At 42.6% G+C, this 26,864-nt stretch overlaps 1 protein-coding gene across 3 annotated transcripts in view; it reads right to left on the reverse strand.

Annotated features, from left to right (window-relative positions):
• Positions 1-26,864, reverse strand: part of ptpro (protein tyrosine phosphatase receptor type O) — a 171,309-nt gene that overhangs the window by 22,362 nt on the left and 122,083 nt on the right. For 2 of the 3 annotated variants that reach the window (XM_043713540.1, XM_043713538.1), the window contains 6 exons: positions 21,909-22,029; positions 18,005-18,138; positions 9,349-9,484; positions 6,137-6,257; positions 5,972-6,040; positions 608-691 (listed from right to left, as the gene is read on the reverse strand). In XM_043713540.1, the coding sequence (XP_043569475.1) occupies positions 608-691; positions 5,972-6,040; positions 6,137-6,257; positions 9,349-9,484; positions 18,005-18,138; positions 21,909-22,029 (665 nt within the window). The remainder of the gene's footprint in view (positions 1-607; positions 692-5,971; positions 6,041-6,136; positions 6,258-9,348; positions 9,485-18,004; positions 18,139-21,908; positions 22,030-26,864) is intronic. The other variant, XM_043713539.1, reaches the window with a different exon arrangement.

The following is a 26,864-nucleotide window of genomic DNA, read 5'->3' on the forward strand; positions in this document are numbered from 1 at the left end:
CATCCTGGACATAGGAACATGGGAATCAAGAGTCAGAGTATACCAGCCAGCCAGCCCTTTTGAGCATGCTTGGTCATTCAATAAAATTGTGGTGACCTCAACTCCACTTTCCTGTCTGTACCCATAACCCTTGACTCTCTTGTTAATCAAAATCTATCAAACTCCACCTTGAAGAAATTCAACGACACTGCTTTTGGGGAAAAGAATTTCACAGAGGTAAAAACAAAAGAATCTGCACTTCCATCTTAAAAGTGAGATCTCTTGCTCTGAAACTGCCTCCCCTAATTCTTGACTCAACTCCAAGTGGAGCCATCCTTTTCAGACCCCCTCAGGACACTGTGTTTGAACAGGATCACCTCACATTCTTCTAAACACTCAATGGGAATTGGCCTAACCAGTTACAAACTAACCTCATGCTCCTTACAAAATGACAGAACAAATGCCCATAACTCTATGGTATATAACACAAGTAACTTTCTGAACTATCCTCCATATTGTAGCTCATAGCTTCTCACAATACAGTTGTGAGAGAACATCTGGTTGAGATGCTTCAGTTTTAACATTTCTCAGGAGGCTTTAGGTAAGAAGGCTGTTAAAATAAACTTACCAAGGGTTAATACCAAAGGCCAAAAGATAGTCAGTCCAAAGGCATGATGGGAGAAGTGCAAGCACAGCAAAAATACTTCTACGCCTGAGAAAATGCAACACAGACACATATAGACATAGAGTCTGTTTGATTAATAAAAGAGAAAGTAGCCTGCAATTAACATACACATGAAGCAAGACTTAGTTAGGTACAGTATAAAGAGATTCTGCAGTAACACAGACATGCTGCACAACTCAGATAGTGTTACAATGAAATACAGATAGAGAAATGCACAAAGTTAACATGACTAATAGCTTCATTCACACGTGCAAACACAAAATCAAAACCATTACCTGCTATATTATTCTTTTCAATTCCTGCCGCAGTATTTGACTTGCTTCCAATTAGACATTATGCACAATTATACGGAGACTGGATTGCAGTTAAGAAGAACTCTCCTCGAGTTATTATTGTGTTAACAGCTAGGCATCAGTCTTTGGCTCGAAATATCACCAAACTTTCAGGAAACAAGAGCTGGATTTGTTTCAGGGCCTAAAGCTGCCTGTAGAGGGAAACTAATTAAAACTAAGCTTTCTATGTGACTGACTTGGCATGGAGACAGTTTTCCTGTCCGAGAAACCTAGCAAGCAAGCACGCTCACTACTGGAGACCTACCAACTTCCAAGGAGCAGCTAGGTGTAGTATGAGGTGAAAAACTGGACAGAGTACATCAGCAACAAGTTTCCCTCTCAAGCACTATCTTCAAATATTTTCAGTGAATGAAAAGAAGCCAAGCCACCATTTTGGGGGCAAGGCAGGGGGAGGGGGTGGTGTTGAACCCCAACAAAAAGGTGTTCTTTGGCTGTACCTGCAGTGGGCCTATCAGGAGGCTTGGAATCCCAGCCTTCTGATTGGTGCCCAGTTCCAGGCATTTGATCTGATCTTGTGCAACTGGAAATAGAAGACCAACTGCCAAAGCCTCTGTCATAAACTCACCATTATATCTTTAAAAGCCTAATTGTCTAGTCTATCCAAGCATTGAGGTCACCTTGCACAAATGGCCAGCTCTAGGAGCAGTGCCCTAAAAACTGACAGTGGCCAGCACCAATATTTTCATGCCTCTCCTTACATCGATGTGACATCAGTCTTGGAAGGACCATAAGTTCATTCTTTTCCTATTGGTATCTATGTTGGCCATTCAGTCCCCCATATCTATTCTAGCTCGCTACAAGGGTGATTCCTTGAGCCCCAATGCCTGCCTTTTTCCCTCGTAGCATTGCAATAATATCTTTTTTTTTTCTGCAGACACCAATCAAATTCTTTTCTGAAGGCCAGCTTAAATACACATAGTGCTTTCTAAACCCGCACCACTCAGAGAGCAAAAACCATTGCTGTTGCTTCTTCTGCAAATCAGTCTCCTCACGTTCTTAACTCTTATGAGTTCAGTCAAGTAACATATTGTCTGTACTGTGTCCTTACTTGAATGAGCTCAAAGTGGGTCTCCCCATTGCCTCTTGGTAGAGGCCAGGTGACTATGGGAAGCCAGGAGGCACAGTGTTACATTTCTATCCCAACCACCTCCCATCCGAGAAATACAAAAAATTGCTTGCAATATCATTCTGAGTGGCCCAAATTAGCCAGCATGCACAACTGTTTTCCCACATTAGCAGTTTGTTACTTTCTTCCGTCTCTGCAGATGCATTTTGAAAACGGTTTTAAAATCATGCCAGTCTCTTGATGGCACACGTGGTCATTAAATGTTTGTCAGGGAGATGTTCCTCCCCTGGGCAGGCACTTGCTGTTGCCATGGTATGTACGTTTGCTGTGGATCATTGGGTCTGTTGGTTGAGCCAAGACCAATGCAGGCGATGAGTTCGCATCTTCCTGATTGTCCCTGCCAGTTGAGAAATCGTTTCTCCTATTGTGCTTATTGCCTGTGATTGTGGGGCTATATCTGCTCATTCATTTCCGCCGCATACAATCAAGATGGCGCCTGCCATACACAGGTGCCAAGTTACCACTCTGGCTGAAGCTTGTCCAGAATATTGCCAAGCTCTCCAATACTCAGCCTTGGGAATGGTTTAGTAAAATGAAATTTGGTTTTTTTGCTGTCAGGAAGAGTAGTTACTATTTGTCTTTGTACTGGATTACTTTTTGTGTGTTCAGTGAGCGTGTTTCTTCTCCACTTGAGGATTGCCTTGTACACATCTGTGTTTGATTTGCTCTGCCTCTCCATTTTGTTGGGTATGGTGTGGAGCTAATGTGTGCCGTTTAATAACGTTTACAAAGCTGTTAAGTTCTTCACTGATGAACTGAGTCTCACTGATTGTTATTGGAGTCAACTGGTCCATCTCCCAGTAGTCAGAACAGTAGTCTATGGAACAAGATGATCATTTCTGAGAGAGTGAAGACAAATACTCACAACTTTAGCCGTGCTCTGTCTGCAACCTCATGTGTCATCAAAAGCCTGATTTACTTAGCTCGGTACTCATTGCAAGCACAGCACTGATATGGATTTTATTGCTTATATTTGACCAACCCAGCACATTGGTTGCCTTCCTCAAACTTGACTCCATTCCTTAGTAGCCTGCACAGATGCACTTTAGCATCTCTCGTCTCAATTCCTTTATACAACATGCCCATTGAGGACTGTCAATTTGTCTCTGATTGCCCGATACATTCTTACAGCAACAAATATACCCCTATGCTTTGGGGCCATCCTTTAATCATGACTTCTTGCAACACTTGGACAACTAACATTTTGTTAAGTAGTTTGCTTGATTTGAGTAAAGCACTCATTTGTCAGATACAACGTTTCTGCAGGTTTCTGACTTCCAGAGATGACCAGATGCTGTTACATGTAGAAGCTGGAAGATTTCAAAAGCTGTTGCAATATCCTCTATTTTCTTCATTTGGAGCACTGCTCTCAACAGCTTGTCAGTGATGCATATCGCTTCCCACATTCGTGTGTCATCAACTGAACTACAGTTCTCATAATTGGCCCACAAACGCAGTTGAGATTGAATCAGTGTTTAATGATGCTCATAACTTCCTCGGTTTTATACTCTATAGCTTTCTTTATTTAAGACACAGATCCCATCTGCCTTTTCAACCACCTTCTCAACAAGCCCTGCCAAATACTGTGCACATTTACACCCAGGTCTCTGTGTCCCCGCATTCCCTTTATTGTATATTGCCTCTTTCCTCCAACTAACAAGTAAAAGCATCACTTCACAAGTCTCTGCATTGAATAACTGCCAAATGAGTGCCAATTCCACCAGCTTATGTCCTTTTTGTTTAAAACTCATTCATGGGACGTGGACATCACTGGCTAGGCCAGTATTTCTTGCCTGTCCCTGATTGCCCGCTCAAGATAAGCCACATTGTTATGGGTCTGGAGTCATGTGTAGGCCAGACCAGGTAAGGATGGCAGTTTTCATCCCTAATGCACAATAGTGAACCACACGGTTTTTCCTGACAATTGGCAGTGGTTTCATGGTCATTATTAGAGTCTTAATTCCAGACTTTCATTTGATTCAATTTCCACTATCAGCCCTGGCGGGATATGAACCCAGGTCCCTGGGACATTAATTTCGTCTGCTGGGTAGCAATAATATCACTTGGTTATTGCCTCCTCCTGAGGTCTTATACTAGCTTCCTCACTATTCATAATATTTCCTGTTTTTGAAATTGTGCTCTGTACACCCAAGACTAGGTTATTAATATCAATCAAGAAAGGCTGTAGTCTTAGTAACGTCTCCAAAATACAGTGGATGCTGCAGATCTGAAAGAAAGCAACTCAATCATAGAATCCCTACAGTGTGGAAGTAGGCCATTCGGCCCATTGCGTCCACACCGACCTCCAAAGTGTATCCCACGCAGACCCTGTACTGTAACCCTGCATTTCCCATGGCTAATCCCCCTAGTCTACACATCCCTGAACACCACTGACAATTTAGCATGGCCAATCCACCTAACCTGCCCATCTTTGTACTGTGGGAGGAAACCAGAGCACCCAGAGGAATCCCACGCAGACACTGGGAGAATGGGCAAACTCCACACAGACACTCGCCAGAGTCTGGAATCAAACCCGGGTCCCTGGAGCTGTGAGGCAGCAGTGCTAACCACTGAGCCACCGTGCTGGTGAAATTCAGCAGGTCTGGCAGCATCTGACAGTGAAAAACAAAATTAATGCTTGGAATCGGCTATGAGTCTTCTTTAGAACTTACTGAATTCCTCCAGCAGTTTCTGATTTCAAGCCCAGCGCCAACCTCCAGGGAGCCTCGCAATACATCTCCCTTCGATTGTTCACCACTGCTGTCTCCTGACAGCTATCTTCTGCCACTTTCTCATTTTATTCCACATCCATCAAGTTTGGTTGCAAGTCGATTTTGTGGCATCTCATCAAGTGTACTTTAGACGTCCAGACTTGCTGAGTTTCTCCAGCACTTTTGAAAAGAGCTTAACTAGAAGGGTGGGATTCTAACTGTGTTTCAGCAAAGCCCTATAGAATCGGAGCAACACTTGTTTCTCCTTACACTCCCAGGACAATATGCCATTTGCCTTCCTAATTACCTGGACAAACCTTACTTTCCCTTGGAATTAGGTAGAAGATTCTTCCTTGGTAAGGCAGATGCCAATTACTTGTTTAATACCCCAGCAATGCTCTCCATGTATAAGAAATGTCTTGGTGTCAGCTTTCTGTGTCTGCTTTTGCCCCGAATGCTGAGATTTTGCCCTGGTGACATCACTGCAACTCTTAAAAACCAACATGAAAATAGCAAGAATTGAAGAACATATGCCTAATTGGTATTATTGCTGGTTGGTTGGTGTGGAAGTATAGGGCAAACGTGAGGACTTCCGAGCTGGAGATTAGAGTCAAGATTAGAGTGGTGCTGGAAGAGCATAACAGATCAGGCAGCATCCGAGGTGCAGGAAAATCGACGTTTTGGGCAAGAGCCCTTCATCAGGAAGGATACTGCCTGACCCGCTATGCTTTTCCAGCACCACTCTAATCTTGACTCTTGTGTGGAACTGTAGATCATATGAAGTATAGTGCACATATACACCACAAAGTAATTGGGGGAAAACTAAATGAAGTTTGGATATACTCCAAACTTTGGAAATCAACTACTGAAGTTTCTAAGTTATATTTTATGTCCCTTTCAGACAATGGAAGTTTACTTCTTACTTGCTGTACTTTGTCAGTGAACATTTTACAATGACTGCTCTGTTATGTTTGGGATTATGACTTCCGCTGTTCAAACCATCTCAGATAAAAAAAGGTTACGTGGAAATTAAAACTGATTTTCAGGCGTTCAAAAATAAAAGGCCCATCACTCTGCCAATCCAATCATTTACCTCTCCTTTTCACTCTGAACGTACCAGTTAAATGGCAACTTCCCATCTCTCTCCAAAGTGGCGAAATTGACAAATATTCCGGCTCCACAATTTCTGTAAAGGAGCAATGTGATTATTTATACATGACCTCGATAATGAGTAACTCAACATAGCTGGAGGAGAGAATGCGTGTAGAAAGTTACTCTGTACCTGGCATGTTGCAAGTGCTTTCGTCGTAGAACAAACAGTGTAATCAGCAACAGTCCAATAAGCAGGATACTCAGTATTGCGAGGGCAGAGATGACCACCATGTTCGAATTCACTTCTGTAACTAGATGTTCAAAAGAATGAATCAGAAACTCCTTTCTGGTACAACTGGTCAGGACATTCTGCTCCTCATGAGCACAACTTTGATGAACATAAAACTGTTTGGAAACTACTTTAATATTTGTTAAAAATTACTTTAATATTTATTAAAAATATACTCAATGCAATGATGCGAACTGTCCGAAATCACTCCACTTGTGTAACAACAAGATACAAATTTCTTCCTGTCCAAGGCAGGCATTATTGCCCATCAGTAAAGGGTAGAATTGCCATAATCCTACCAGACCATGGGCCGCTCTCTCATTAGACAGAGATAGCTGGTGGTGGTTTAACCTGAGGGTCACCATTCTTCAGGCAAGGGGAGATGCTGAGAAGGAGAGTCCTTCCTGATAACCTGAGCTTGTGCAGGAATTGAACCCATGCTGTTGGTGCCAATCTGCACAGCAAACCAGCCATCCAGCCAGCTGAGCTAGCAGACCCCCTTCCAGCAGCTGTTGCCCTGAAAAGGTGGTGGTGACCCTTCACTGGAGGTTAACACAACATACTTTCCTCTATTTCCCCATCAGCCTCAAGTGGATCATGTTGCAGTAAAGCTAAAAGTACTCCTCTCGTTTGTCTTGCATTTAACCACAATTTGGTTTCTTCTGTTCTCTTTTGTAGTGAGCAACTGTATGATACCAGAAGATATATAATTCATCTTATCCCAGGCTTTAGCCATTCTGCTCTCAAAACAATTGTCAGCAAGTGGCTAGGCCTTGTGTTAGGCTTTGCTCCTTATCCAGCAGTATTAAGGGGAATAAAGGAATTTAACCATCACATTTTTGCATTCATAAGGACGCAAGATGGCAGGAGTAGACCAGCCTGATCTGCCCCAACTCCACTTTCTCACTCCCTTCCAACATCCCTTGATTCCCAGAGGCACCAAAATTCCAGGTTGTACCTCCCTAATGCAGCACTCTCTAGCGCCCACATTGTGGTTCCTATTCCAGTTTACTGATGAACCCAGGAGTGTTCTGTGGCCATCTCCCCAAAAGGTTATCCTTGTCGTGCTGGTGTAGATCTATCAATGGACTGGTTTGAGCTAGTTTCCAAGTGAGCTTCATCTTGACAAGGAGCAGGATAATTGGTCCTGTGCGAAGATGCTGTTTCAGTCATGTCAGGGTGTTGCACATGCTCAGTCTGCACTCACATTTATTTCAGTGAAATGCTCATCTTTCAGTTTAGAATAATTCAGATCATAATCGTTAGATCCTTCAGTAACAATGGGTGGATATTGTTTCTCACAGATGGGTGTGGGAGGTATAAAGAATTAAGTGCTTCAAAACGCACACAGGAACAATTGCCCTCTGGTGCAGTTGACACCAATGAAACTTTCTCTTTATTCCGGTTCTGTACTGAGGATCATTTATCATTTCAAAATGATTTGCAACAAGGAAACATAATTGAATTTAAAAGGCTGAAGACTGTGGGTAACTTGATGCAGAGCATTTTTAAATGTGTTTAAATATTTCTGCGCTAACCCTGATATCAGTCTTCCTGAGTTGCAGTCTGATCTGACAAAGATCCAGTCCCAAGGCTGCTGGTTTACAGAGGTACAACTGATGATGGGGCACCTGCAATCCTCCGGAGGACAGAACTCCAAAGATTCACAACCTTTGGGTGAAAATGTTTCTCTGATCTCAGTCCTAAATGATTGACAGCTTACCTTGAGGTCGTTTGTTGGTATTTATGATTTCTCTGCCAGGGAAAACAACCTCTAAGTCTCGACCTTGTTAAGGTCCTTCAAACTTTTTTAAGTTTCAAAGAGATCACCTCTCACTCTTTGAAGTTCCAGATTATATTCCCAGTTTATTAGTCCCTTACCGTAGATGACTCTTTCATCCCAGGAGCCAATCTTTCATTGTAGCCGTGCACTTGTAACTACTCTATTTCATTCCTTAAAGTTGGAGAGCAAACCCGCATGCAGTTTTTTCAAGCAAAGTGTGCTCTAACAAGTGCTGTGTTTAACCGCAGCATAACTTCCTTACCCCTGTATTATAATCTCAAGTAAAAAAAAGGCAACATATCATTTACTTTCCTTACTTACTGTTGCATCAACCTGCCAACTTTACATTTCTTGTACGAGTACACACAAATCTCCCTGAATATCAACATTTAGAAAGATTCACGTTTTCAAAACATTATTCTGCTTTTCTGTTTTTACAGTCAAAATAACGTCTCACTTCCTCAAATTATATTTCAGCTACCACCACATTGTTCACTCACTTACCCTGTTTCTTTCTCTGCAGGGAAATACGTCATTGTTCACCAGTTCACAAAGGACACCTTTCAGTTAATGCCCCAATCTGGACTCTGTCATTGCTGAGTCTCAAACTATCAAGTGGAACACAATAAAAACTAATGCAACACCAGGGCTGTTACACAACACTGTGTGAAATGCATGGATCTGTGCTATAATCCTAGCAAAACTGACATGGGTCTGCAAATGTCTTAGAGTCCCTAAAGCTTGCTGTTTTTTTTTCCAATTCATTCACAGGATGAGGGTGTTGCTGCTGGGCCAGGATTTATTGTCCATCCATAACTGCCCAGAGGGCAGTTGAGAGTCAACCACATTGCTGAGGGTCTGAAGTCACATTAGGCCAGACCAGGTAAAAATGGCAATTTCCTTCCCTAAAGGGTATTAGTAAACCAGATGGGGTTTTCCAACAATCAACAATGGTCATCATTAGATTCTTAATTCCACATATTTTTATTGAATTCAAATTCTACCATCTGCCATGGCAGGATCCAAACCCAGGTTCCTAGAATGTTACCTGGGTCTCTGGATTAATTGTTCAGCGAAAACATCACTAAGCTATTACCTCCCTTATTGCACTTCATTTATCCATTAACTAGCTGGTATTAAACACTTGTCTTGAATACTCTGCACAAAGAGCAACATTCAAGCAACAGAGAACCTGTCTTCAAATTGGAATTGTACTCTCAACTGCAGGAGTTACTGTTGCTCAGTAGTATCCACTGATACTCAAAACCTGATTCCTCCCTTTGAGGCTGTTCCTAAATGAAAGGAATACCTTCATTTACAATGAAAGTACCTGTTGTTGAGACAGTGATGAAAACCGGAGCACTGTAACGCTCATAACTGACACTGGTCACACTGCAGTTATAGGAGGTCGATGGCACGAGGTTGGTAAGTGTAACAATAGGAGAGTAAACTGTGGCCTCTTCTTTCTGAAATGAAGAGAAAGCAACTTCAAACTTACAAACGATGGAAGACTGGCAGGGCAGGCATGTGTTAGAAGCTACACAAATACATAAGCTTTAGTATCATCATTGCTACAGCAAATTAAATCCTTTGGTTACATCTTCTATAACATGCCAGATATATTGCATATGTAGATTAGTGTTGTGCAGTATGTTATCAATTTGGGGCTAATTAGGAATTAAGATGTGGCCAATGCATTTCCAATTAATAAACAAACAAGTAAGAAGGTCCTGAAGAAGGGCCATTGCCCGAAAAGTCGATCCTCCTGCTCCTTTAATGCTGCCTGACCTGCTGCGCTTTTCCAGCAACACATTTTTCAGCTCTGATCTCCAGCATCTGCAGTCCTCACTTTCTCCTAAACAAGTAAGAGACACCACATCTGGAAATGTTAATAAATATTAGAATGTTGCACATATTCTAAACTTTATTGTGCAGTTTCAGTAAAATGGAGATATAAAGCAGAGTGCACAAATATCTTTTTTAAAATCTCTAATTACACACACACACACACACACACACACACACACACACACACAGTTTAGAATAATAGATGGCCATGCTACCACTGGGTGGGCTTTGGCTGCACCTGTATACAGCAAGGGATGGCCTGTAGCACTATCCAGAACTCTGACAGAATGAACGCCACCAACCCTGGCCTGTCACTTGGTGCCAGTTAAACTGCAAACCACACAACTCCCAAGAAGGACAAAATCCCAGTGCCCTCCATTAACAAGGTCCTGAATAAACCTAACTGGCCGCCTGCCTCTTGTGGGACAGCTAGACAGCAAGCCCTGCCAGGCCCTGAAAACACCATCGTGGAATGCCTGGCACTAGTAAAATCGGTGGGGAACTGGCACACTGGTCAGTGCCAGTATATTTGTTCCTAATCTTGGCGGGCTCTCACATCCTGCCCACAATGCCCGATGTTTTCACAGTCACCAAGTGTTCTTCGGCATCTTTTATTTTTATACTTTGCAGTTTCACATCCATTTAGTCGGAGTGAACATTTATTGTCGTTTAACTTGGCTTCGATGTTCTCAAGTTCCGGCCAGCTGTGGGTAGATGCTGTTGAAACTTGAATACTTGCTTTCAGTCACACTGGCATAATGTCATAAACACATATAGGAACCTTATCAGTGCAAGTTCCAAGTTTTGACCATGCTTTCATGAAAACACCAATAGACTGAATCTCTTCCTCACAGTTAAAAAGATTCACATGAACCAAAAAGTCTCCTGGGTCACTGCCATTCACCTTATTGCTTCCGGTAACAGTAGGCCAAAGGTGCGGTAGAAAAGCTGGTAATGTATAAAGGTAAAGGTTCACTGACAGATTTCAACAAAATGTAACAGGATCAAAACATTCTAGTAGTAGAATGGTTTAGCTGCCACAACAATGTATTATAAATTACCTGTTGAATATTTGCAGAAAGTATATTATTCACCAGTGATATCAGAAATACATTGTAAGCATGGATCAAGCATGAATGGTAATTGAAAATCAGCACTCCAGCTATTTAACAGTTGAGTTTAAACTGATTGAACTATTTCAACTTGTCTGTACAGCTGCTCCCTGACTTCACAAGGCTGGGGAAGTGGGAATGACTGAGAAAATTGCAGCCTTGAAAGACTTTTTTAGATTAGATTACATTACAGTGTGGAAACAGGCCCTTCGGCCCAACAAGTCCACACCGACCCGCCGAAGCGAAACCCACCCATACCCCTACATTTACCCCTTACCTAACACTACGGGCAATTTAGCGTGGCCAATTCACCTGACCCTGCACATCTTTTGGACTGTGGGAGGAAACCGGAGCACCCGGAGGAAACCCACGCAGACACGGGGAGAACGTGCAAACTCCACACAGTCAGTCGCCTGAGGCGGGAATTGAACCCGGGTCTCAGGCGCTGTGAGGCAGCAGTGCTAACCACTGTGCCACCGTGCCGCCCACACGGAGGAAAGACGTGGAGGAAAAAGTGATTTGACCAGCTTGAGCAATATAAGACAGTCAATGGAAAGGAAAAGAGCAATTTCCATTAAATTAAATTGTGAGAGTAAGACAAGGAGGCACAGTTCCTGGAACAGACACCCGGATAGTATTCACACACCACAACTGACTTATGGAATGGAAACATTTTAAATTATTTTCTGTCAAAGCTCTTAAAGTTGGGCTGTGGAAACACAGGCATTTATTGCTCATCCCAGATTGGTTTCAGTGCATCGAGGAAGACAGACAGAGTGGGGCTGGCGTCGCAGGCAAGGCACATCTGATAGGCTTTCCACAACAATCAGTGTTAGTGCCAGTCCATAAAGAATCAAACTGTAAATCTCCACGGAAAGATCTGACCTGGATTTCTCTTGAGTCCAGTTTCAGAATGATTAAATGTCTGCAGTCAGCCACAATGCCTAGAGCCAAGGGTCTGGTTTTACAACACCATCACAGTGCTACCAGTCACTTCCATTAAACTGCACTCCAGTGAAGGAGTTGGTTTTGCCACAATATCATCCAGGCTTACTCATTGAATCAAGTCGAAGACTTCGTCCATAGACCAACTGCTATTTACACCGGTAACACTTGATTGCTCCTTTCATTCATTTATCCATACAATACAGAACAAGAGGTTATTATTAAATAAATTTTACCTACATGTTACCCATAGCTCTTGTGGATGATGCAGACTGACAGCCCTAACTGGCTGTTCATTGTGCCTTAACTCCTTGAGAACATTTCACAAAGAGCTATCTTCCTGGCTACTGTGAAGTTGCCTGTGCTGTCATCATTTATCTTAATATAAATACTGCAACCGCGCAGAAAGTTATATAAAGGCAGAAAAGATGAAGGAGGTGGCATTTACGTAACACTTTACATAGATTACAACACCAGCCAAAAATAGCAGAGCTAAAATACCAAAGGCTGTTATTAAAATAAAACTGGCTTTGAAAAATATCTTTTTGAATAAAACCATATCAGGAGAGTGCACTGCCACAAAATTCTTGAGTTCCAAATCCATATTCTCTTGACTGCTGGCCCAGAAGTTGACTGCATACTCACAGACCCCAGGAAGTCAAACATAAATGCGAAGTAGTGCATTTTGGTACAGCAAACAGGGTCAGGGTTTAAACAATTAACAGTAGGGCCTTGGGTAGTGTTGTAGGACAGAGGTCATAGGGGTGCAGGTATATAATTCTTGAAAGTTTGCATCACAGATAGACAGGGTTGTTTAAAAGGCATTTGGCACACTTGTCTTCATTGCTCAGTCCTTTGAGTATAGGAGTTGGGAAGTCATGTTGAGGTTTGGCAGGACATTGATGAGGGCTCTTCTGGAGTACTTGTCCAGTTCTGGTCGCCCAGTGACAGGAAGGAGATTATCAAGCTGGAGAGAGTCCACAAGAGATTTACCAGGATGTTGCCAGGTATGGAAGGTTTGAGTTATTAAAAATAACTCTGGATAGACTGGGACTTTTTTCACTGGAGCGCAGGAGATTGAGAGACAGTCTGATAGAAGTTTATAAAATAATGAGGGGGGTAGGTAAAGTTAATAACAATTGTATTTTCCCTAGGATGGGGGAACTTCAAGATGAGGGGACACATTTTAAAAAGAGAGGCATGGGATTTAAGAAGATATGAGGGGCAAATCTTTTACACAGAGGGTGGTTCGTGTGTGGAATGATCATCCTCAGGAAGTGGTGGATGTGGATACAGTTACTATGTTTAAAAAGTCTTTGGCGAGGTACATGAATAGGAAAGGCTTGAAGGGATATGGGCCAGGAGCAGGCAGGTGGGACTTGTTTAGTTTGGGATGGACTGATTGGACCAAAGGGTCTGTTTCCATACTGTATGACTCTATGAATGGGGAGGAGCTCACAACTTCCTAGGGTCTGTGAATATGCAGCCACGTTCTGGGCCAGCAGTCGAGAGAATACAGATTTGAAACTCAAGAATTTTGTGGCAGTGCACTCTCCTGATATGGTTTTATTCAAAAAGATATTTTTCAAAGCCAGTTTTTTTTTAATAACAGCCTTTGGTATTTTAGCTCTGCTATTTTTGGCTGGTGTTGACTGAGGACTTTAACACAGCAATCCCTCTGCACTCAGGGTGCAAAGGCAGGTACTGTTCTCTTTGATGGAGTCATATCATCATAGAGATGTACAGCATGGAAACAGACCCTTCAGTCCAACTCGTCCATGCCAAACAGATTGCTTAAATTAATCTAGTCCCATTTACCAGCACTTGGCCCATATCACTCTGAACGCTTCCTATTTATATACCCATCCCGATGCTTTTTAAATGTTGTAATTATCCCAGCCTGCACCACTTCCTCTGGCAGCTCATTCCAAACACACACCACCCGCTGAGTGAACAAGTTGCCCCTTACGTCCCTTTTGAATCTTTCCCCTCTCACCCTAAACCTACACCCTCTAGTTCTAGACTCCCCAACCCCACGGAAAAGACCTTGTCTACTTACCCTATCCATGCCTCTCATGATTTTCTAAACTTCTATAACCATCACAAGTGAGGCGAGGGGTAGGGAGAAGGGGATAAATCAAAATGGAGCTTGATGGGGAAATAAAACACTGTATCCCCCATGGTGCCCACCTCTCTCAAAAGGCATCAAGAGCATTGATGGACATTATGTGCACCCTCTCCAAGGATTGCCAGACACAAATATAACCAGACTATGTTTCTATATGCCTCCCCAGCACATTTTTTTCCACCTGCATTAATCCCATTACCAAAGTGATATCTAATGTGGTCAGCAATTTAATTGGAACAGCACCTCCTCAATGGGATGGTAATCAGACACTTGGATCTCTCAGTTGTTTCAACAGCAGGAACATAGAGAGGGACAGACCTGAGTCTACTAACCTCTGGGTTTCATTGCCTTTCAAGTTTCTGATGGCTAATTTCCATGCTCAGCCAACCAATCTACCAAATCACTCACACCACAAATTGAAAGTCCACAAACATACGCATGGAGAACAGCTGACCCATCTCCTTCTTCTGCATTGATCATGCCCAGGAGCACAAGTATCAAGTTATTACACACAATGCTGACCTCCATGAACTGACCTTTACTGGAATTGATAATCGATGGTTAATTAGTGGAAATAATTATGATAAAATATAATACATGTGGTACATTCCATATCAATACTTACTGAACAGTTACATTTCCAGAATTCTCTGAATAAGAAAATCCAAAAACAGGAATCAAATATGCACAGTACAATAATGAAGATTCCATACTAGTTGAGTAATATTGTAATTTCATTGGCAAACTAGCACAGGACAAGTGCAGAATTTCTTACTGGCTACGAGAATTCTGATGCATGCTGTGAGTGTGTGCAAGATTAGAAAGTAGAATTTTTATTTTGGAATCTTGTCAAAGATTTTGATAAGGCTCAAAATTAAAATGTCAACAATTAATTTTCACTGCTCCAAGTAAAGCAAAATATTCCACAAACAGCAATGTGATAATGCCAATATAACTTGTTATAGCATTGTTGGTCCAGGGCTAAATATTTGCCTAGACACCTTGGAGAGATCTTGGAGGAGGAACATCTCCTCTTCCACCTTGGGACCCTCCAACCACATGGGATTAATGTGGACTTCACGTGTTTCCTCATTTGTCCCATCCCTGTGCCCACCCCCCACCTTATCCCAGCTCTTCTAACCTGGCCTCATGACGTTTCTTACTGGTCCATCTTCCTTCGCACCTATCTGCTCCACCCTCCTCTCTGACCTATCACCATTAGCCCCACCTTCATCTACCTATTGCACTCTCAGCTACCTTCCTCCCAGCCCCACTCCCCTCCCATTTATCTCTCTACCCCCGATGAAGGGCTTATGCTTGAAAGGTTGATTCTCTTGCTCCTCGAATGCTGCCTGACCTGCTGCGCTTTCCCAGCACCACACTCTCGACTCTGATCTCCAGCATCTGCAGTCCTCACTTTCACCATGGAGAGATCACCTACTCTTCTTTATAACAATCTCAGATCCTTTATGCTCACCCAATAAATCCAAACAGAGCATTGGATTGTGATAATGAAACTTCCAACTATGCAGTGCACCCTCAGTAATCCATGTCTTCATTCAACTTTTGATTCATCACTTATATTAGGAGATCCAGATTCAGGAAAAAGTAAATACACACAATTTTTGTGCAAACATTGTGTACCTCTATGGATTCTGACAGGAACTGTTTAATTACCACAAGCATCAAGCCCTTAAAAAGTTCTATGTGACTTCTGACACAGTAATCAGGAGCATTGTACTTCCATAATAAATGGTTACTTCAGAGGAATAAAACTGGACAATTGGGTGACAGTGAAACCAAGTGAGCTGTTCTTGACAGGCTTTCAGGTGACAGGGAACCCTCCAAGACAATAGTTACTCAATTCAGGCTTGGTTCACATTTCGTCATACACGCTCCAACCATCTCTGAAATTCGTTTGTACTGAAACCCAACAGGCAATTTATAAATTGCAATGTCCAAAAAACAGCAATGTTCCAATCACCCAGATCATTTTCTTTCATGTCATACACAAGATAGCATGTGAGGCAGTGCAGTATTCCCTTGGTACATCATGATATGCTAATCGAGATTCTCTAGAGTAGGGCCTGAACTCAAAACATCTGACTGACAGCTGTGAGTGCTCCACCTGAGCCAAGACTCACAAAGGTGATTCCCGACAAGCTCTCAAGGGCTTCTCCTTTGAAAGAAAGTCATCACTATTTTTGTTAAAACATTCCCTAAAGCATTCCCTTAGCATGCAATACAGAGAAATAAGATAACACACCGGTTTCATTCCCTCACAGTTGTGGCTTTACAGCAACTGTTTCTGACAACAATGTGGTGCTGATCTTCATTAAAACGGAGAAACCTGAGCCCTTCTGAGCTCTATGGTGCCCCAATAGTTCACCAAGGGCACCTTTCCCCAAACGTTTCTTTTTGATATTAGCAAATTGTGAGCTTTGTAATCCTCCAAACTGCAATAAACCTCCAGATATCCTGTTTCAGCGATGTAAATCTTTGTGCCATTAGCACTGTTAACACTCAATCTGAGCTACATTTCTGACTGTACAGATTTGGCAAAACTCACAGCGTTATCAAGCAAAATGTTGGAGTCTTTTCCAATTTGAAGTTTTCAAAGGAAATGCCAGGGAGTAGGGAAGAATTTAAAATTACCCATCAGCTAATTATACAGGGACGTTTATTTCTTAAATTTCTCTTATTTAAAATAAATATCCTTATTGCTAAAGAGGAATGAATCAAACCTTCTGAACAGGACACTACAATGGGAAATACCAAAGAAAGGTAGACTAATGCGATAGGAGACTAAGAGAAGGTGACGAGCAGTGGACAAATCAGGGGCTATCACCAGGAAGGTGCTCACTGCCCAAGTAGCAAAGCTATGGTGTAACGGAGAGGAAACAAGTACAAATATTAAAGATTATTCGTAACACTAGTCTTGCTCATTAGCACTCAAATAAATATACCAAGGTAAATTAGAATAAAATGCACACTTTCCCCACAAAAGCCACACAATATCCCCTATGATTCCCACGTAATGTGGATAAAAACCTAGTGGAGGCAAAAACACTTGCAAATCTCCCCTCTGGACGCTGATGGGTAAACATCAGTACTGGAGGATCGTAGCAACTTTCTTGACAGTGCTAAATACCACACCGATTGCAAGATGAGCAAGATCCTTATAAACTTCACTAGTTACCAACATTGTTGAGGCAGAGTGAAATAATTGTTGAAAAATCATTCAGAAATAATTTTAAGAATTGGATATTTATATGGGGAATCAAGTGATAACTCAAAACAAGTTTTACTTATTCTACATCAGCTTGTGCTGTACTTGAGTCATGTACTTGCTGCCTGGAATGTGTACTCACTGGGTTCCTATTCCTAACATTATACAGTTTTACTGCCCCTCCACACCAGCTCCTAATTTCCACAATGCACTCCTCAGGATAATGCTTGGAACCAGCCAGACTTCTGCATTCAAACTCCGGGAAGTCCCCGCAGCCCACACTCAAATCATCGGCTTTCCAAAGCACTTCATAAAATAAACAAGGGCATTTACTGCTGACAAAATCGAGTATGAGCGCTGCACCCCCTGGTTTTGATACAAAAACCAGTTGGTGGGATCACCCCTGCAGCTCTGAAACATGTGAAAGATCATAAACAGGTAACAACGTGTATGGAACATGTGACCTGGGGGATGAAGGTGAGACCTTTACCGAGAGCTGATCGTTCATCCTCAGGTGAGGGGAATGTCTGGAGAATGGAGATTTTTTTCCCAAAATGTCAACTCTCCTGTTCTTCGGATGTTGCCTGACCTGCTGTGCTGTTCCAGCGCCACCCTTTTCAACCTGGACAGTTGGCCTTATCTAACTGATCCCCAATGGTTCCAACCATGATCTAATTAGTGACAGAACCTGGTTCTGAAAAAGTGAAGAGAGCTGGCGACCAACCTTTCCTTCATCTCTTGCTCCAACCTGTTTGCACGTGACCTCATAATGATCAATGACTCCTTCCTCTACCCACAGGAGTGTCACCGATGTCTGCGTTTTGTTGACAGCGAAGAGTGACTTGGGAGAAGCAGGTTCTGTGAACAAACAGTGAATCACAAAACCAAAATGGATTAGAGCACTCTGCAACTTGAAGAACCAAACTGGTAAAATTTGACCCTGGTATTTATAATGAGCAGAGATAAATCTTTCCCCAGCTTGGCCTATTGCCTGGACTTCAGAAGTAAAATGAATATCTACCTCTCCTGTTCTCACTATACTACCAGGATCGAATTTCTGTTCAAAATATAAATATTTCTTTAAATGGCATCCATTGGCAGGGTGAAGTGCTTTTCCATGGAGAAGACAGAGACTCTGGTGGAACGGAGCTTAGGCTGCTCTTGCACACCTCCTAGTGGTTGTTGTGAAGGTGCCCCGTCAAGAGCTCTGAGGCACTGCGCACAGCAAATGGAGACCACGAACTGGGGAAAGGAGAGAAAGCAATTGAGGAATTTAGGAACACGTTTGGCAATTTATGAACAAATGTGTGAAAGACTGCTGTAAAATAAAACCAGTGATGCAGCCACATACTTACCCAGGAAGTGAGTATCCGTTATGCATCAGAGAAAGTGCCAATCTCTGCATATATCTTATCTTTAGAACATTGTATGCGTACCAATGTATTCAGGGGCACAAACACCTTTAAACAGGTCTGAATTAAGCCAATATTTTATGTGAATTTAAAGACAATCCGGTTCAGATTTGGGGACAGGAGGAGTTGCTTAGTGCAAATGTCGCAGGATTAAAAATCCAAAGGCTCAGGTTAATGCTTTATGCTCATGTGAGAGTTCAAGTTCCACCATTGGTGGAATTTAAATTTTATTAGTAAATAGGGAATTTAAAAAAAAATACTCTTACAATTGTTGCAAAAAAAATCATCTCATTCTCAAATGTCCTTTTATGGGGGAAATCTGCCATCTTTACCTGTTCTGCCCTACCTGTGATAGCAGTATGGTTGAGTATTAACTACCCTAGCAAACCATTCAGTTTAAAGTCAGTAAGGTTTGGTGTCTAGGAAAATAATTCAATCCCACACCTAACAGAACACGTACCTGCTGGTGGACGAGGGCATGTATATGTTTCATGAAGGATACACATTGAATCAATCCTTTTTCTCTCCAGAAATCTGGCTAATTGTGTCAAGCATCTGTTTATTCTGTTTGTTTCAATGCATTTCATGATTAATGTCATCGTAACAATTTGACAACTTTACTATTCTCTGGGCAAAAGTAATCCATTTAACATGCCTTAATTAATCCAAACTTCCTCATTTTTAACAAAAGTACAGAAATTGCTGGCGAAACCTAACAGGTCTGGCAGCGTCTGTGGGAAAAAGCAGAGTTAATGTTTCGGGTCGATTGACCCTTCATCACATGGGTTTCGCCAGCTATATCTGTTTTTGTTTCAGATCTCCAGCATCTGCAGTTCTTTGTTTTACATTACTCATTTTTAAACGAGTAACACCTGAGATTTACTAAAATGGATGTTTGGTATCAATTTTGATCAAGTCTTTCATTTCTATTACATCAATTAAATGTCCTGTTTTACAAAGCAATGAGCAAGACATTAAGTCTGATTTCTTGAATATTTTCACATATTGGCTGCTGCCGCTGTAGCTAATTCGGATGAAGAGCTTTTTCCCGAAACGTCAACTTTCCTGCTCCTCGGGTGCTGCCTGACCTGCTGTGCTTTTCAAGTACCACTCTAACCTTGACTCTAATCTCCAGCATCTGCAGTACCCATCTCCGCCCTGTAGCTACCCCTACCTAGAGATCTCCTGCCATAGTATGGTTAGGTTGTCTGTGCTATCCTGACCCACTCATTGAAGCCTGATTGAATCAGCTCAGCAGCATCCATCGCCAAAAGATACCAAGGCCAAACTCTTTCTGTTGCCTCCTCTTTGCCCTCTTGAAGAGATCTCTGTAACTCCACAATTCTAAAGAAATGCTGAGATCTTCTTTACTGGGCGTCACCTCTTTTCCTTCCTGCAACTTCAGGCACCTTTTTATACATCCTGCAGTTGTACGTTAAAATTCCAGATGCCCAGAATCTTAATTGTTTTGATGCTCATCCATTGAGTTGGCTCTTAAACCAAACAAATGGCCCAAAGCCAGGTCCTGGCGTAAAGCACTGGGAATGTATCTGCCACATGGAAAATCTGTGGTCGTACCAATCACGCACGTCAACTTTACAGGCAAAGAACCTGACAACTGAAGAATAGCCCTAACATGTCAGAACAAGTATCATACAGGGGCTTTGCATCTTAAGATGTTGGTATACTCAATATGCCATTACTAACGCTGGAGAATAAAGGAACTGGGATACATGAAGGGCTGAAGACACATAAGTGCTGATGTACTGGTAGAAAATGGGGTAATTTGAGATTTTTCCAGAGCTAAACTTTCCAGAAGTAGTTTTAAATCCGTCATTAAATGATTCATTCTGGCTGAAGCAAGCTCTAGTCAATGCCTATTAGATCTTATAGTAAACATAAAGGAGGAAAGCGGAAGTAACACTTGGATTTTAATACACTAGCCCATTATTCTCCATGGATACATCAACATTCACTCTCACATATCCACCACACCCCCTTCACACTGTCCCAGTCTGATTCTTCTAGTCTTAGTTATCAAACACCCCGGACTCCACGCTTTGCATTCTTATAGAATTATCCACTGCGCCAGCACTCCTAAATGGAATTTGTCGTTTTCTCCCACCCCTTAACCACATTAAATTGATGCTCTTCTTCCACTCCTGCCCCCAACTTTACACACACAGAGGCTTGCAATATCTCGAAGTTCATATCTGCATCCTCCGTTCTCCCACCAAGGTGAGAACCAAGGTCTGATTCTCATTTCCCTTTATTGCCATAATTTGTTCCTTTCTCCTCAAACTGTCATTATTCCCACTCTCCACTTTCACTGCCATCTACTCTCCTTCTTCCCTTTATCATTGTCATCCATTTCCAGCACTTCCACCAAACAGCAGTCCTGTGGCTAATGCAATATACCAGGCCCCTGTCAGCTTGGTGCCAGAGGACTATAGCCTCTGCCTACATAAGAACCTCTTATTGAGTTACCATCCCTGGCCGGTAACGCTGTGGTCATCAAGCAGGGACAACGGCCCATTTGGTTAGTTCAGTATCAGCCAAGCAAGTGGTCCTGGTGCATTCACCTTAATTTAACTTAACAACCAGATTTCCTGACCCGACCTGGCTCTGACACACTACAACCCTAAGTGACTGATGGTCAGTATCTCTGCCTCTTTTCCAACTTTAGGATAACTTTACATGAACTACACAAAAATTGGTCCAAATCAGGAGCAGTCTCCACTCCAGTTTATTAGTCAGACTTGAATCAAATTCCACAGATGGAGTGTAATAAACTGGAACTCCTCCATACACCAAAACCAAAACTGCTTTATCATATCTATTGACTCATTCATATTCTGAGGATAACAGATAATTTTCTATTTTACAGTTCAACTTTAGTTTGTGTCGGATTTGTCCCTGGCTTTACACAGTCTGTGAAACAGAGCTCAACTTAAACTCCTTCACTAAATTTGTTTTGGACATTGCATGGATTTGATCATTTTGATCATGGGAGGCTTTAGATCCTGTGGAATCCACACACTCCTTATTCCAGCTACACCGTGACATGGCTGGGTTAAGCTTTTATGGTTTTCAAGCATTGTACACTTGTTAAACAATGAAGCAACGTTACTGCAGTCAAACATTACATCAGGATTATGAGAACAATGCCCTCAAGACACCTTCTACTCGGTTGGTAAATGGAAATGAGCTACTTACGGAGTTGGATGATACGCGGTGCAGAGGAGTTGCTGCTCCCTTCTGTGTAGGCTACCACAGTTAGGTTATAGATGTCTCCAGGAGGCAATCGAAGCAAAGTTGTCATTGTGCTATGAGGCACCTGTATGGAGCAATAGATTGCTATTAGATACAGAACCTCCAAATTACCAAGTGGCAAAGTCCAGTCTTCCCAACCTCCCTGGAGCCTCACATTGATCTTGTGACTGTGAAAGGAATGAGATGGCTCTGAGGCCAGTGGGAGTTGTGACTAGGCTCCAGGGATGAGTCATTTGATAGTTTGGGTTGTTTAAACATTTTAATAAACTTGAGTTGAAAGAAGGTAGATAACTTGGTGGATATAGGCACGGGAGGTGCAAGACAAGTAATATCTATGCTTTCTCAAAATTGAGTTTCAATCATCCCTTCTCCTTCCTACGATATTAAATTGGTCTCTGGATGGTGCTAAATTCTTTAATTCAATCCTGCAGATGATTACCTAACACTTTGTAAACTGTAACTCTGGACATTCACATCTATCATTCCCAGTCCTTCCTATTACCTATCTACTTAATCAACTTCTCACAGTTCACACTCAATGGTCTTGCTCCCAATCATCTTCAAACAAATTACAATCCTGGAACATATAGCTCTGCCCTTGATTCCTTCTCATCACAACTCTCATCAACCCCAATCTCCCACAATTTGTAACTTGCTCAGTGATTTCACTTTCCGTCACCCTGCCCCCATTCTATGTCATGTCCCATTCTCTTTAATAAGCACTATTGTCACCTACTTCTCAAAGAATGCTCAGTCTTTTGACTTCACTGCATCTTCACCTTTTCTTCAAAACTTTGGAATATGCATTTCCCATTGAACTGGTCAGGGCCCACCTAAATTCTAGAAATCTGGTTTCTTCTGCAGTGGAGCCCAGATTGACAAAAATCGGGAGTCTCAGTTAATGCCATGATGTTGCCAACTTCCCCATTCCCCTCCAACATTGTGCTCTATAAACCATCTCCAAATCATTCATTTTTCATGTCTCCACTCAAACCCACCACAATAAAAGCATGCACCCTCACTCGGGATCCTCGTTGTCAAACTCAGTCAAACACTGCCTTGATGTCACTCTCACCTCAACTCTGCTGTTCAGCTTTTTCGTTCATGTTTGGACCATGGTTGGAATGAGGTCAGGAGCTGAGTGGCCCGGGCAGAGCCCAAACTGAACATCAGTGAACGGGTTACTGCTAAGCAGATGTTGATAGCCCCTTCAATGATAATGTTGGTGATCGAGAATAGACTGATAAAGAACAAAGAAAAAGAACAAAAGAGAAGTAGTGTACAGCAAGAGGCCCTTTGGCCCTCCAAGCCTGTGCTGACAATCATGGCCTAACTAAACTAAAAAGCAAACCTGCTGCCCTTGTTCGGTCCATATTCTTCTATTCCCTCCCTATTCATGTAATCATCTAAGTGCCTCTTGAATGTTGCCCACGGATGGGCCCCAGCTACACCTGCTCCTTTGTCGGTTATATTGAACAGTCCCTCTTCACAGTAGGTACACAGGCACTGTGCCACAACTCTTCCGCCGTTATATCAATGACTGCATCATTGCAGCGTTCTGCACCCAGGCTGAACTGGAGCAGTTCATCAACTTCGCCCACAACTTCCACCCCGCCCTCAAATTCACTTGGTCCATCTTGTACACCCTCCTCCCCTTTCTTGACCTCACCATTTCCATTTCTGGCAAGAGTCTCCAGACAAACATCTACTACAAACCAACAGACTTCCATAACTACCTGGACTACACCTCCACCCACACAGTCTCCTGCAAGTGCTCCATCCCATTCTCCTAATTTCTCCACCCTCCACTGCATCTGCTCGGACGAGGAGACATTCCAGCCGCGAGCACCCCAGACATTCAACTATTTTGAACAACGTGCTTTTCTTCCCTCCATCATCCAGACAGCCCTCCGCTGCACCACCTCCATTTCCCGTTCCACTGCTCTAAACCCAACCCCCTTTCTACGCACCTATCACCCCACCAGTCTCCACATCCGATGCATTATCATCAAACACTTCTCTCCAATTACAAATATACCTCACAATCAAGAACATCTCCCCCTCCCAACCCCTCTCTGCCTTTCGCAAGGCCCGTTTCCTTTGACAGTCCGTGGTTCACATGTTTTTTGACATGTAATGGAGTGAAATGAATTGCTTGTAAACCAGCATCTGTCACACTGGGGTTCTCTGGTGGAGACCAAGATGGATCATCTTGGTCACTTCTACATGAACATCGATCTTGTCTTTTGCACTGATGAGCTGGGCTCCCCTATCACTTAGAATGGGGATATTTGTGGAGCAAATTCTTTTTTAGTTGTTTACTTGTCTACCACCCTTTATGAATGGATGGCACAGATTACACGGTTTAATTGTGATCCATTGGACTTGTTTATCACTTGCTGCTTCCACTGGTTGGCATGTAAGTAGTCCTGGATTGTAACTTCTCCAGGTAGTCATCTCTGTTTTAGTTATGCCTGGTACTGTTCAAGCCTTCCTGCACTCTTCATTTCGGACTACAGGAGGGCTTGATCCTCTGGCTTGAGTGGGGGATATGCCAGGCCATGAGGTTGCACATTGTATTGGGCCATGATTCAACTGCTGTTGATGGCCACAGAACCTCACAGATAGTTGCTGGATCTATTCAGAGTCTGCCCATTTACCATGGTGATAGTGCTACACACTGCGATGGTGGTTATTCTCCATGTGAAGGCAGGATTTTGTTTCCACAAGCACTGTGCGGTGGTTACTCTTATCGATACTGCCATAAACAGAGACAACTGGAACATGTAGGTTGGTGAGGAAGAGGTCAAGTACATTTTGCCCTTTTGTTGGTTCTGTTACTACTTGCCACAGATCCAGTTTAGCAGCAGTGTCCTTTACGACCTAACCAGCTTGGTCAGTATTGGCAATACTGAGCCACTCTTGGTGATGGAATTGAAGACAGAGCATACTCTGTGCACTTGTCACTCAGTGTTTCCTGTTGCTTCCTAAGACAAGTCGGAGTACTGTTTTGTCAGCCAGGGGAATGGGTAATATGTGGTAGTGAACTGGAGGTTTCCTCACTCATTTTGACCATGTAATCCAATGGTGTCCAGAATCAAAATTGAAGACTCTCAGGTCAACATATGCTACAGTGCTACCATTTCTGGTGGGTCAATTCTACCAGTTGAATAGGACATACCAAGGGATGGATGTCAGGGACATTGTCTATAAGGTATGATTCTGTAAGTTTGACTGTATCAGATTGTCGCTTGACTTGATGGTGATATGGAGGACTGAGCAGGGTTGACGGGACCGTGTTTGCCATTGTCATTTCCTGTGTCTAGTCAATTACAGGTGGTCCATCCCATTTCAATCCTTTTTTTTTTAAAGACAGTTTTGCAGTGTCATCTATGCTGATACAGCTTGGTGGGCAATGTCAGATGCCAACTGAGATGCCAACTCAGATGCCAACACACTGCTGTAGGCCTGGAGTCACATGTAGGGCAGATTTCCTTCCCTCCAGGACTTTAGTGAACCAGTGAGGCTTTTACAACAATCAACAGCAATTGCATAGTCACCACATTTAATTAAATTCAAACTTCATCATGGGGCCATGATAGGATTCAAACTCATGTCCCTCCAACATTAGACTGGTGCATTGGATTACTAGCCCAGTGACATTGACACTATGCCATCCTCTGACCTTCCCTGTCCCTGGGACTGCACCTCTGCGTTGGTGGGCAATGTGTGACTGTCTTTTGTTGCAGAGGCCACTGTTGCTCCTTACTGCTCAAACTCAACAAGTGAATAATAAATGTGCCTCTAGTTTCACCCTAACTGAACTCTGCCCACACCGTGCTAGCTAAACCTTCTGAGCAGCTCCACACATAATTGCAAGGTTGCTCCAGGGTCTGAAAGCTCGACATGAGAACACTCCCTCCTCAAGTTTGCTCCCCTGTCATCACCATTGATTAACAGTTACAAGCATGCTCAAAGTTCAGACTCACACAACACGAGGTTGTGACGAAGAAGCAGCTCTCCAAAAGCTTGTCCTTCCTAATAAATGCGTTGTACTGGTGTTGTCTGATTTTTAACTTTGTCCATCCCAGTCCAACACCAACACCTCCACATCAAAGCATCGTCAAAGGATTGGTTAGATTACTTGTATTTACAATATTTGCTACAGAGAATTGTGAACACAGCCCAACGATTGAGTCATAGAATTTGAATAGTTTCTCTACAGGGGTTTTTGGTTCAGAAATGTTTTTCCTTAAACCAGCCATTTAGCGAGATGGCTCCTCTGACTGCTACAGTGATGACCTCTTCAACAAAGAAATGCTATTTTAAATTTTTTTTCTCTTTTCCAACTGTTGATCTTGACCTGCCGTGCCTTTCCAGGTGGATCCCACCAGTGCCACCATATTTTGTCATGTGTTTTTCTTCTGTCCATATCTAGGAGTTTAGTGAGACTCACTGGTCAGGGAGAAAGCAAGGTCAAAAGCTGTCTCCAATTGAAATGTCAAGTAGTTTTGGAGAAGCAAAACTTTAATTACAAGATACACTGGTGGAAGGGGACCATGTGCTGAAGGTTGTCTAGCAACAGTCTTAGGCATCAGAAGAAAGATCTCCAAGCTGGGAAGGATGGTCTCCGACTCTTCTTAATAACACTAGAACAGCTACAAAGTAGCTACCATGTTCTCCAAAGTATGAGTTTTGTTTAGCTAACTTCTTGCCTGAACAGACTGGTAAAATTAAGAATCAGGACCTCTAACTAATTCTCATTTGATTGGAAATCTGATTTGAACATCTTATCAAGTCTACAACTGTTAGCATTGAAATCTTGATGACAGAAAGTCAACAGACTGAGAGAAGTTTTTTTCAGAAAATCAGTTTTGAATTGAACATGAAGGCTTGGTT

Source organism: Chiloscyllium plagiosum, chromosome 23 (genome assembly GCF_004010195.1).
Source record: "Chiloscyllium plagiosum isolate BGI_BamShark_2017 chromosome 23, ASM401019v2, whole genome shotgun sequence".
Taxonomy (NCBI): Eukaryota; Metazoa; Chordata; class Chondrichthyes; order Orectolobiformes; family Hemiscylliidae; genus Chiloscyllium; species Chiloscyllium plagiosum.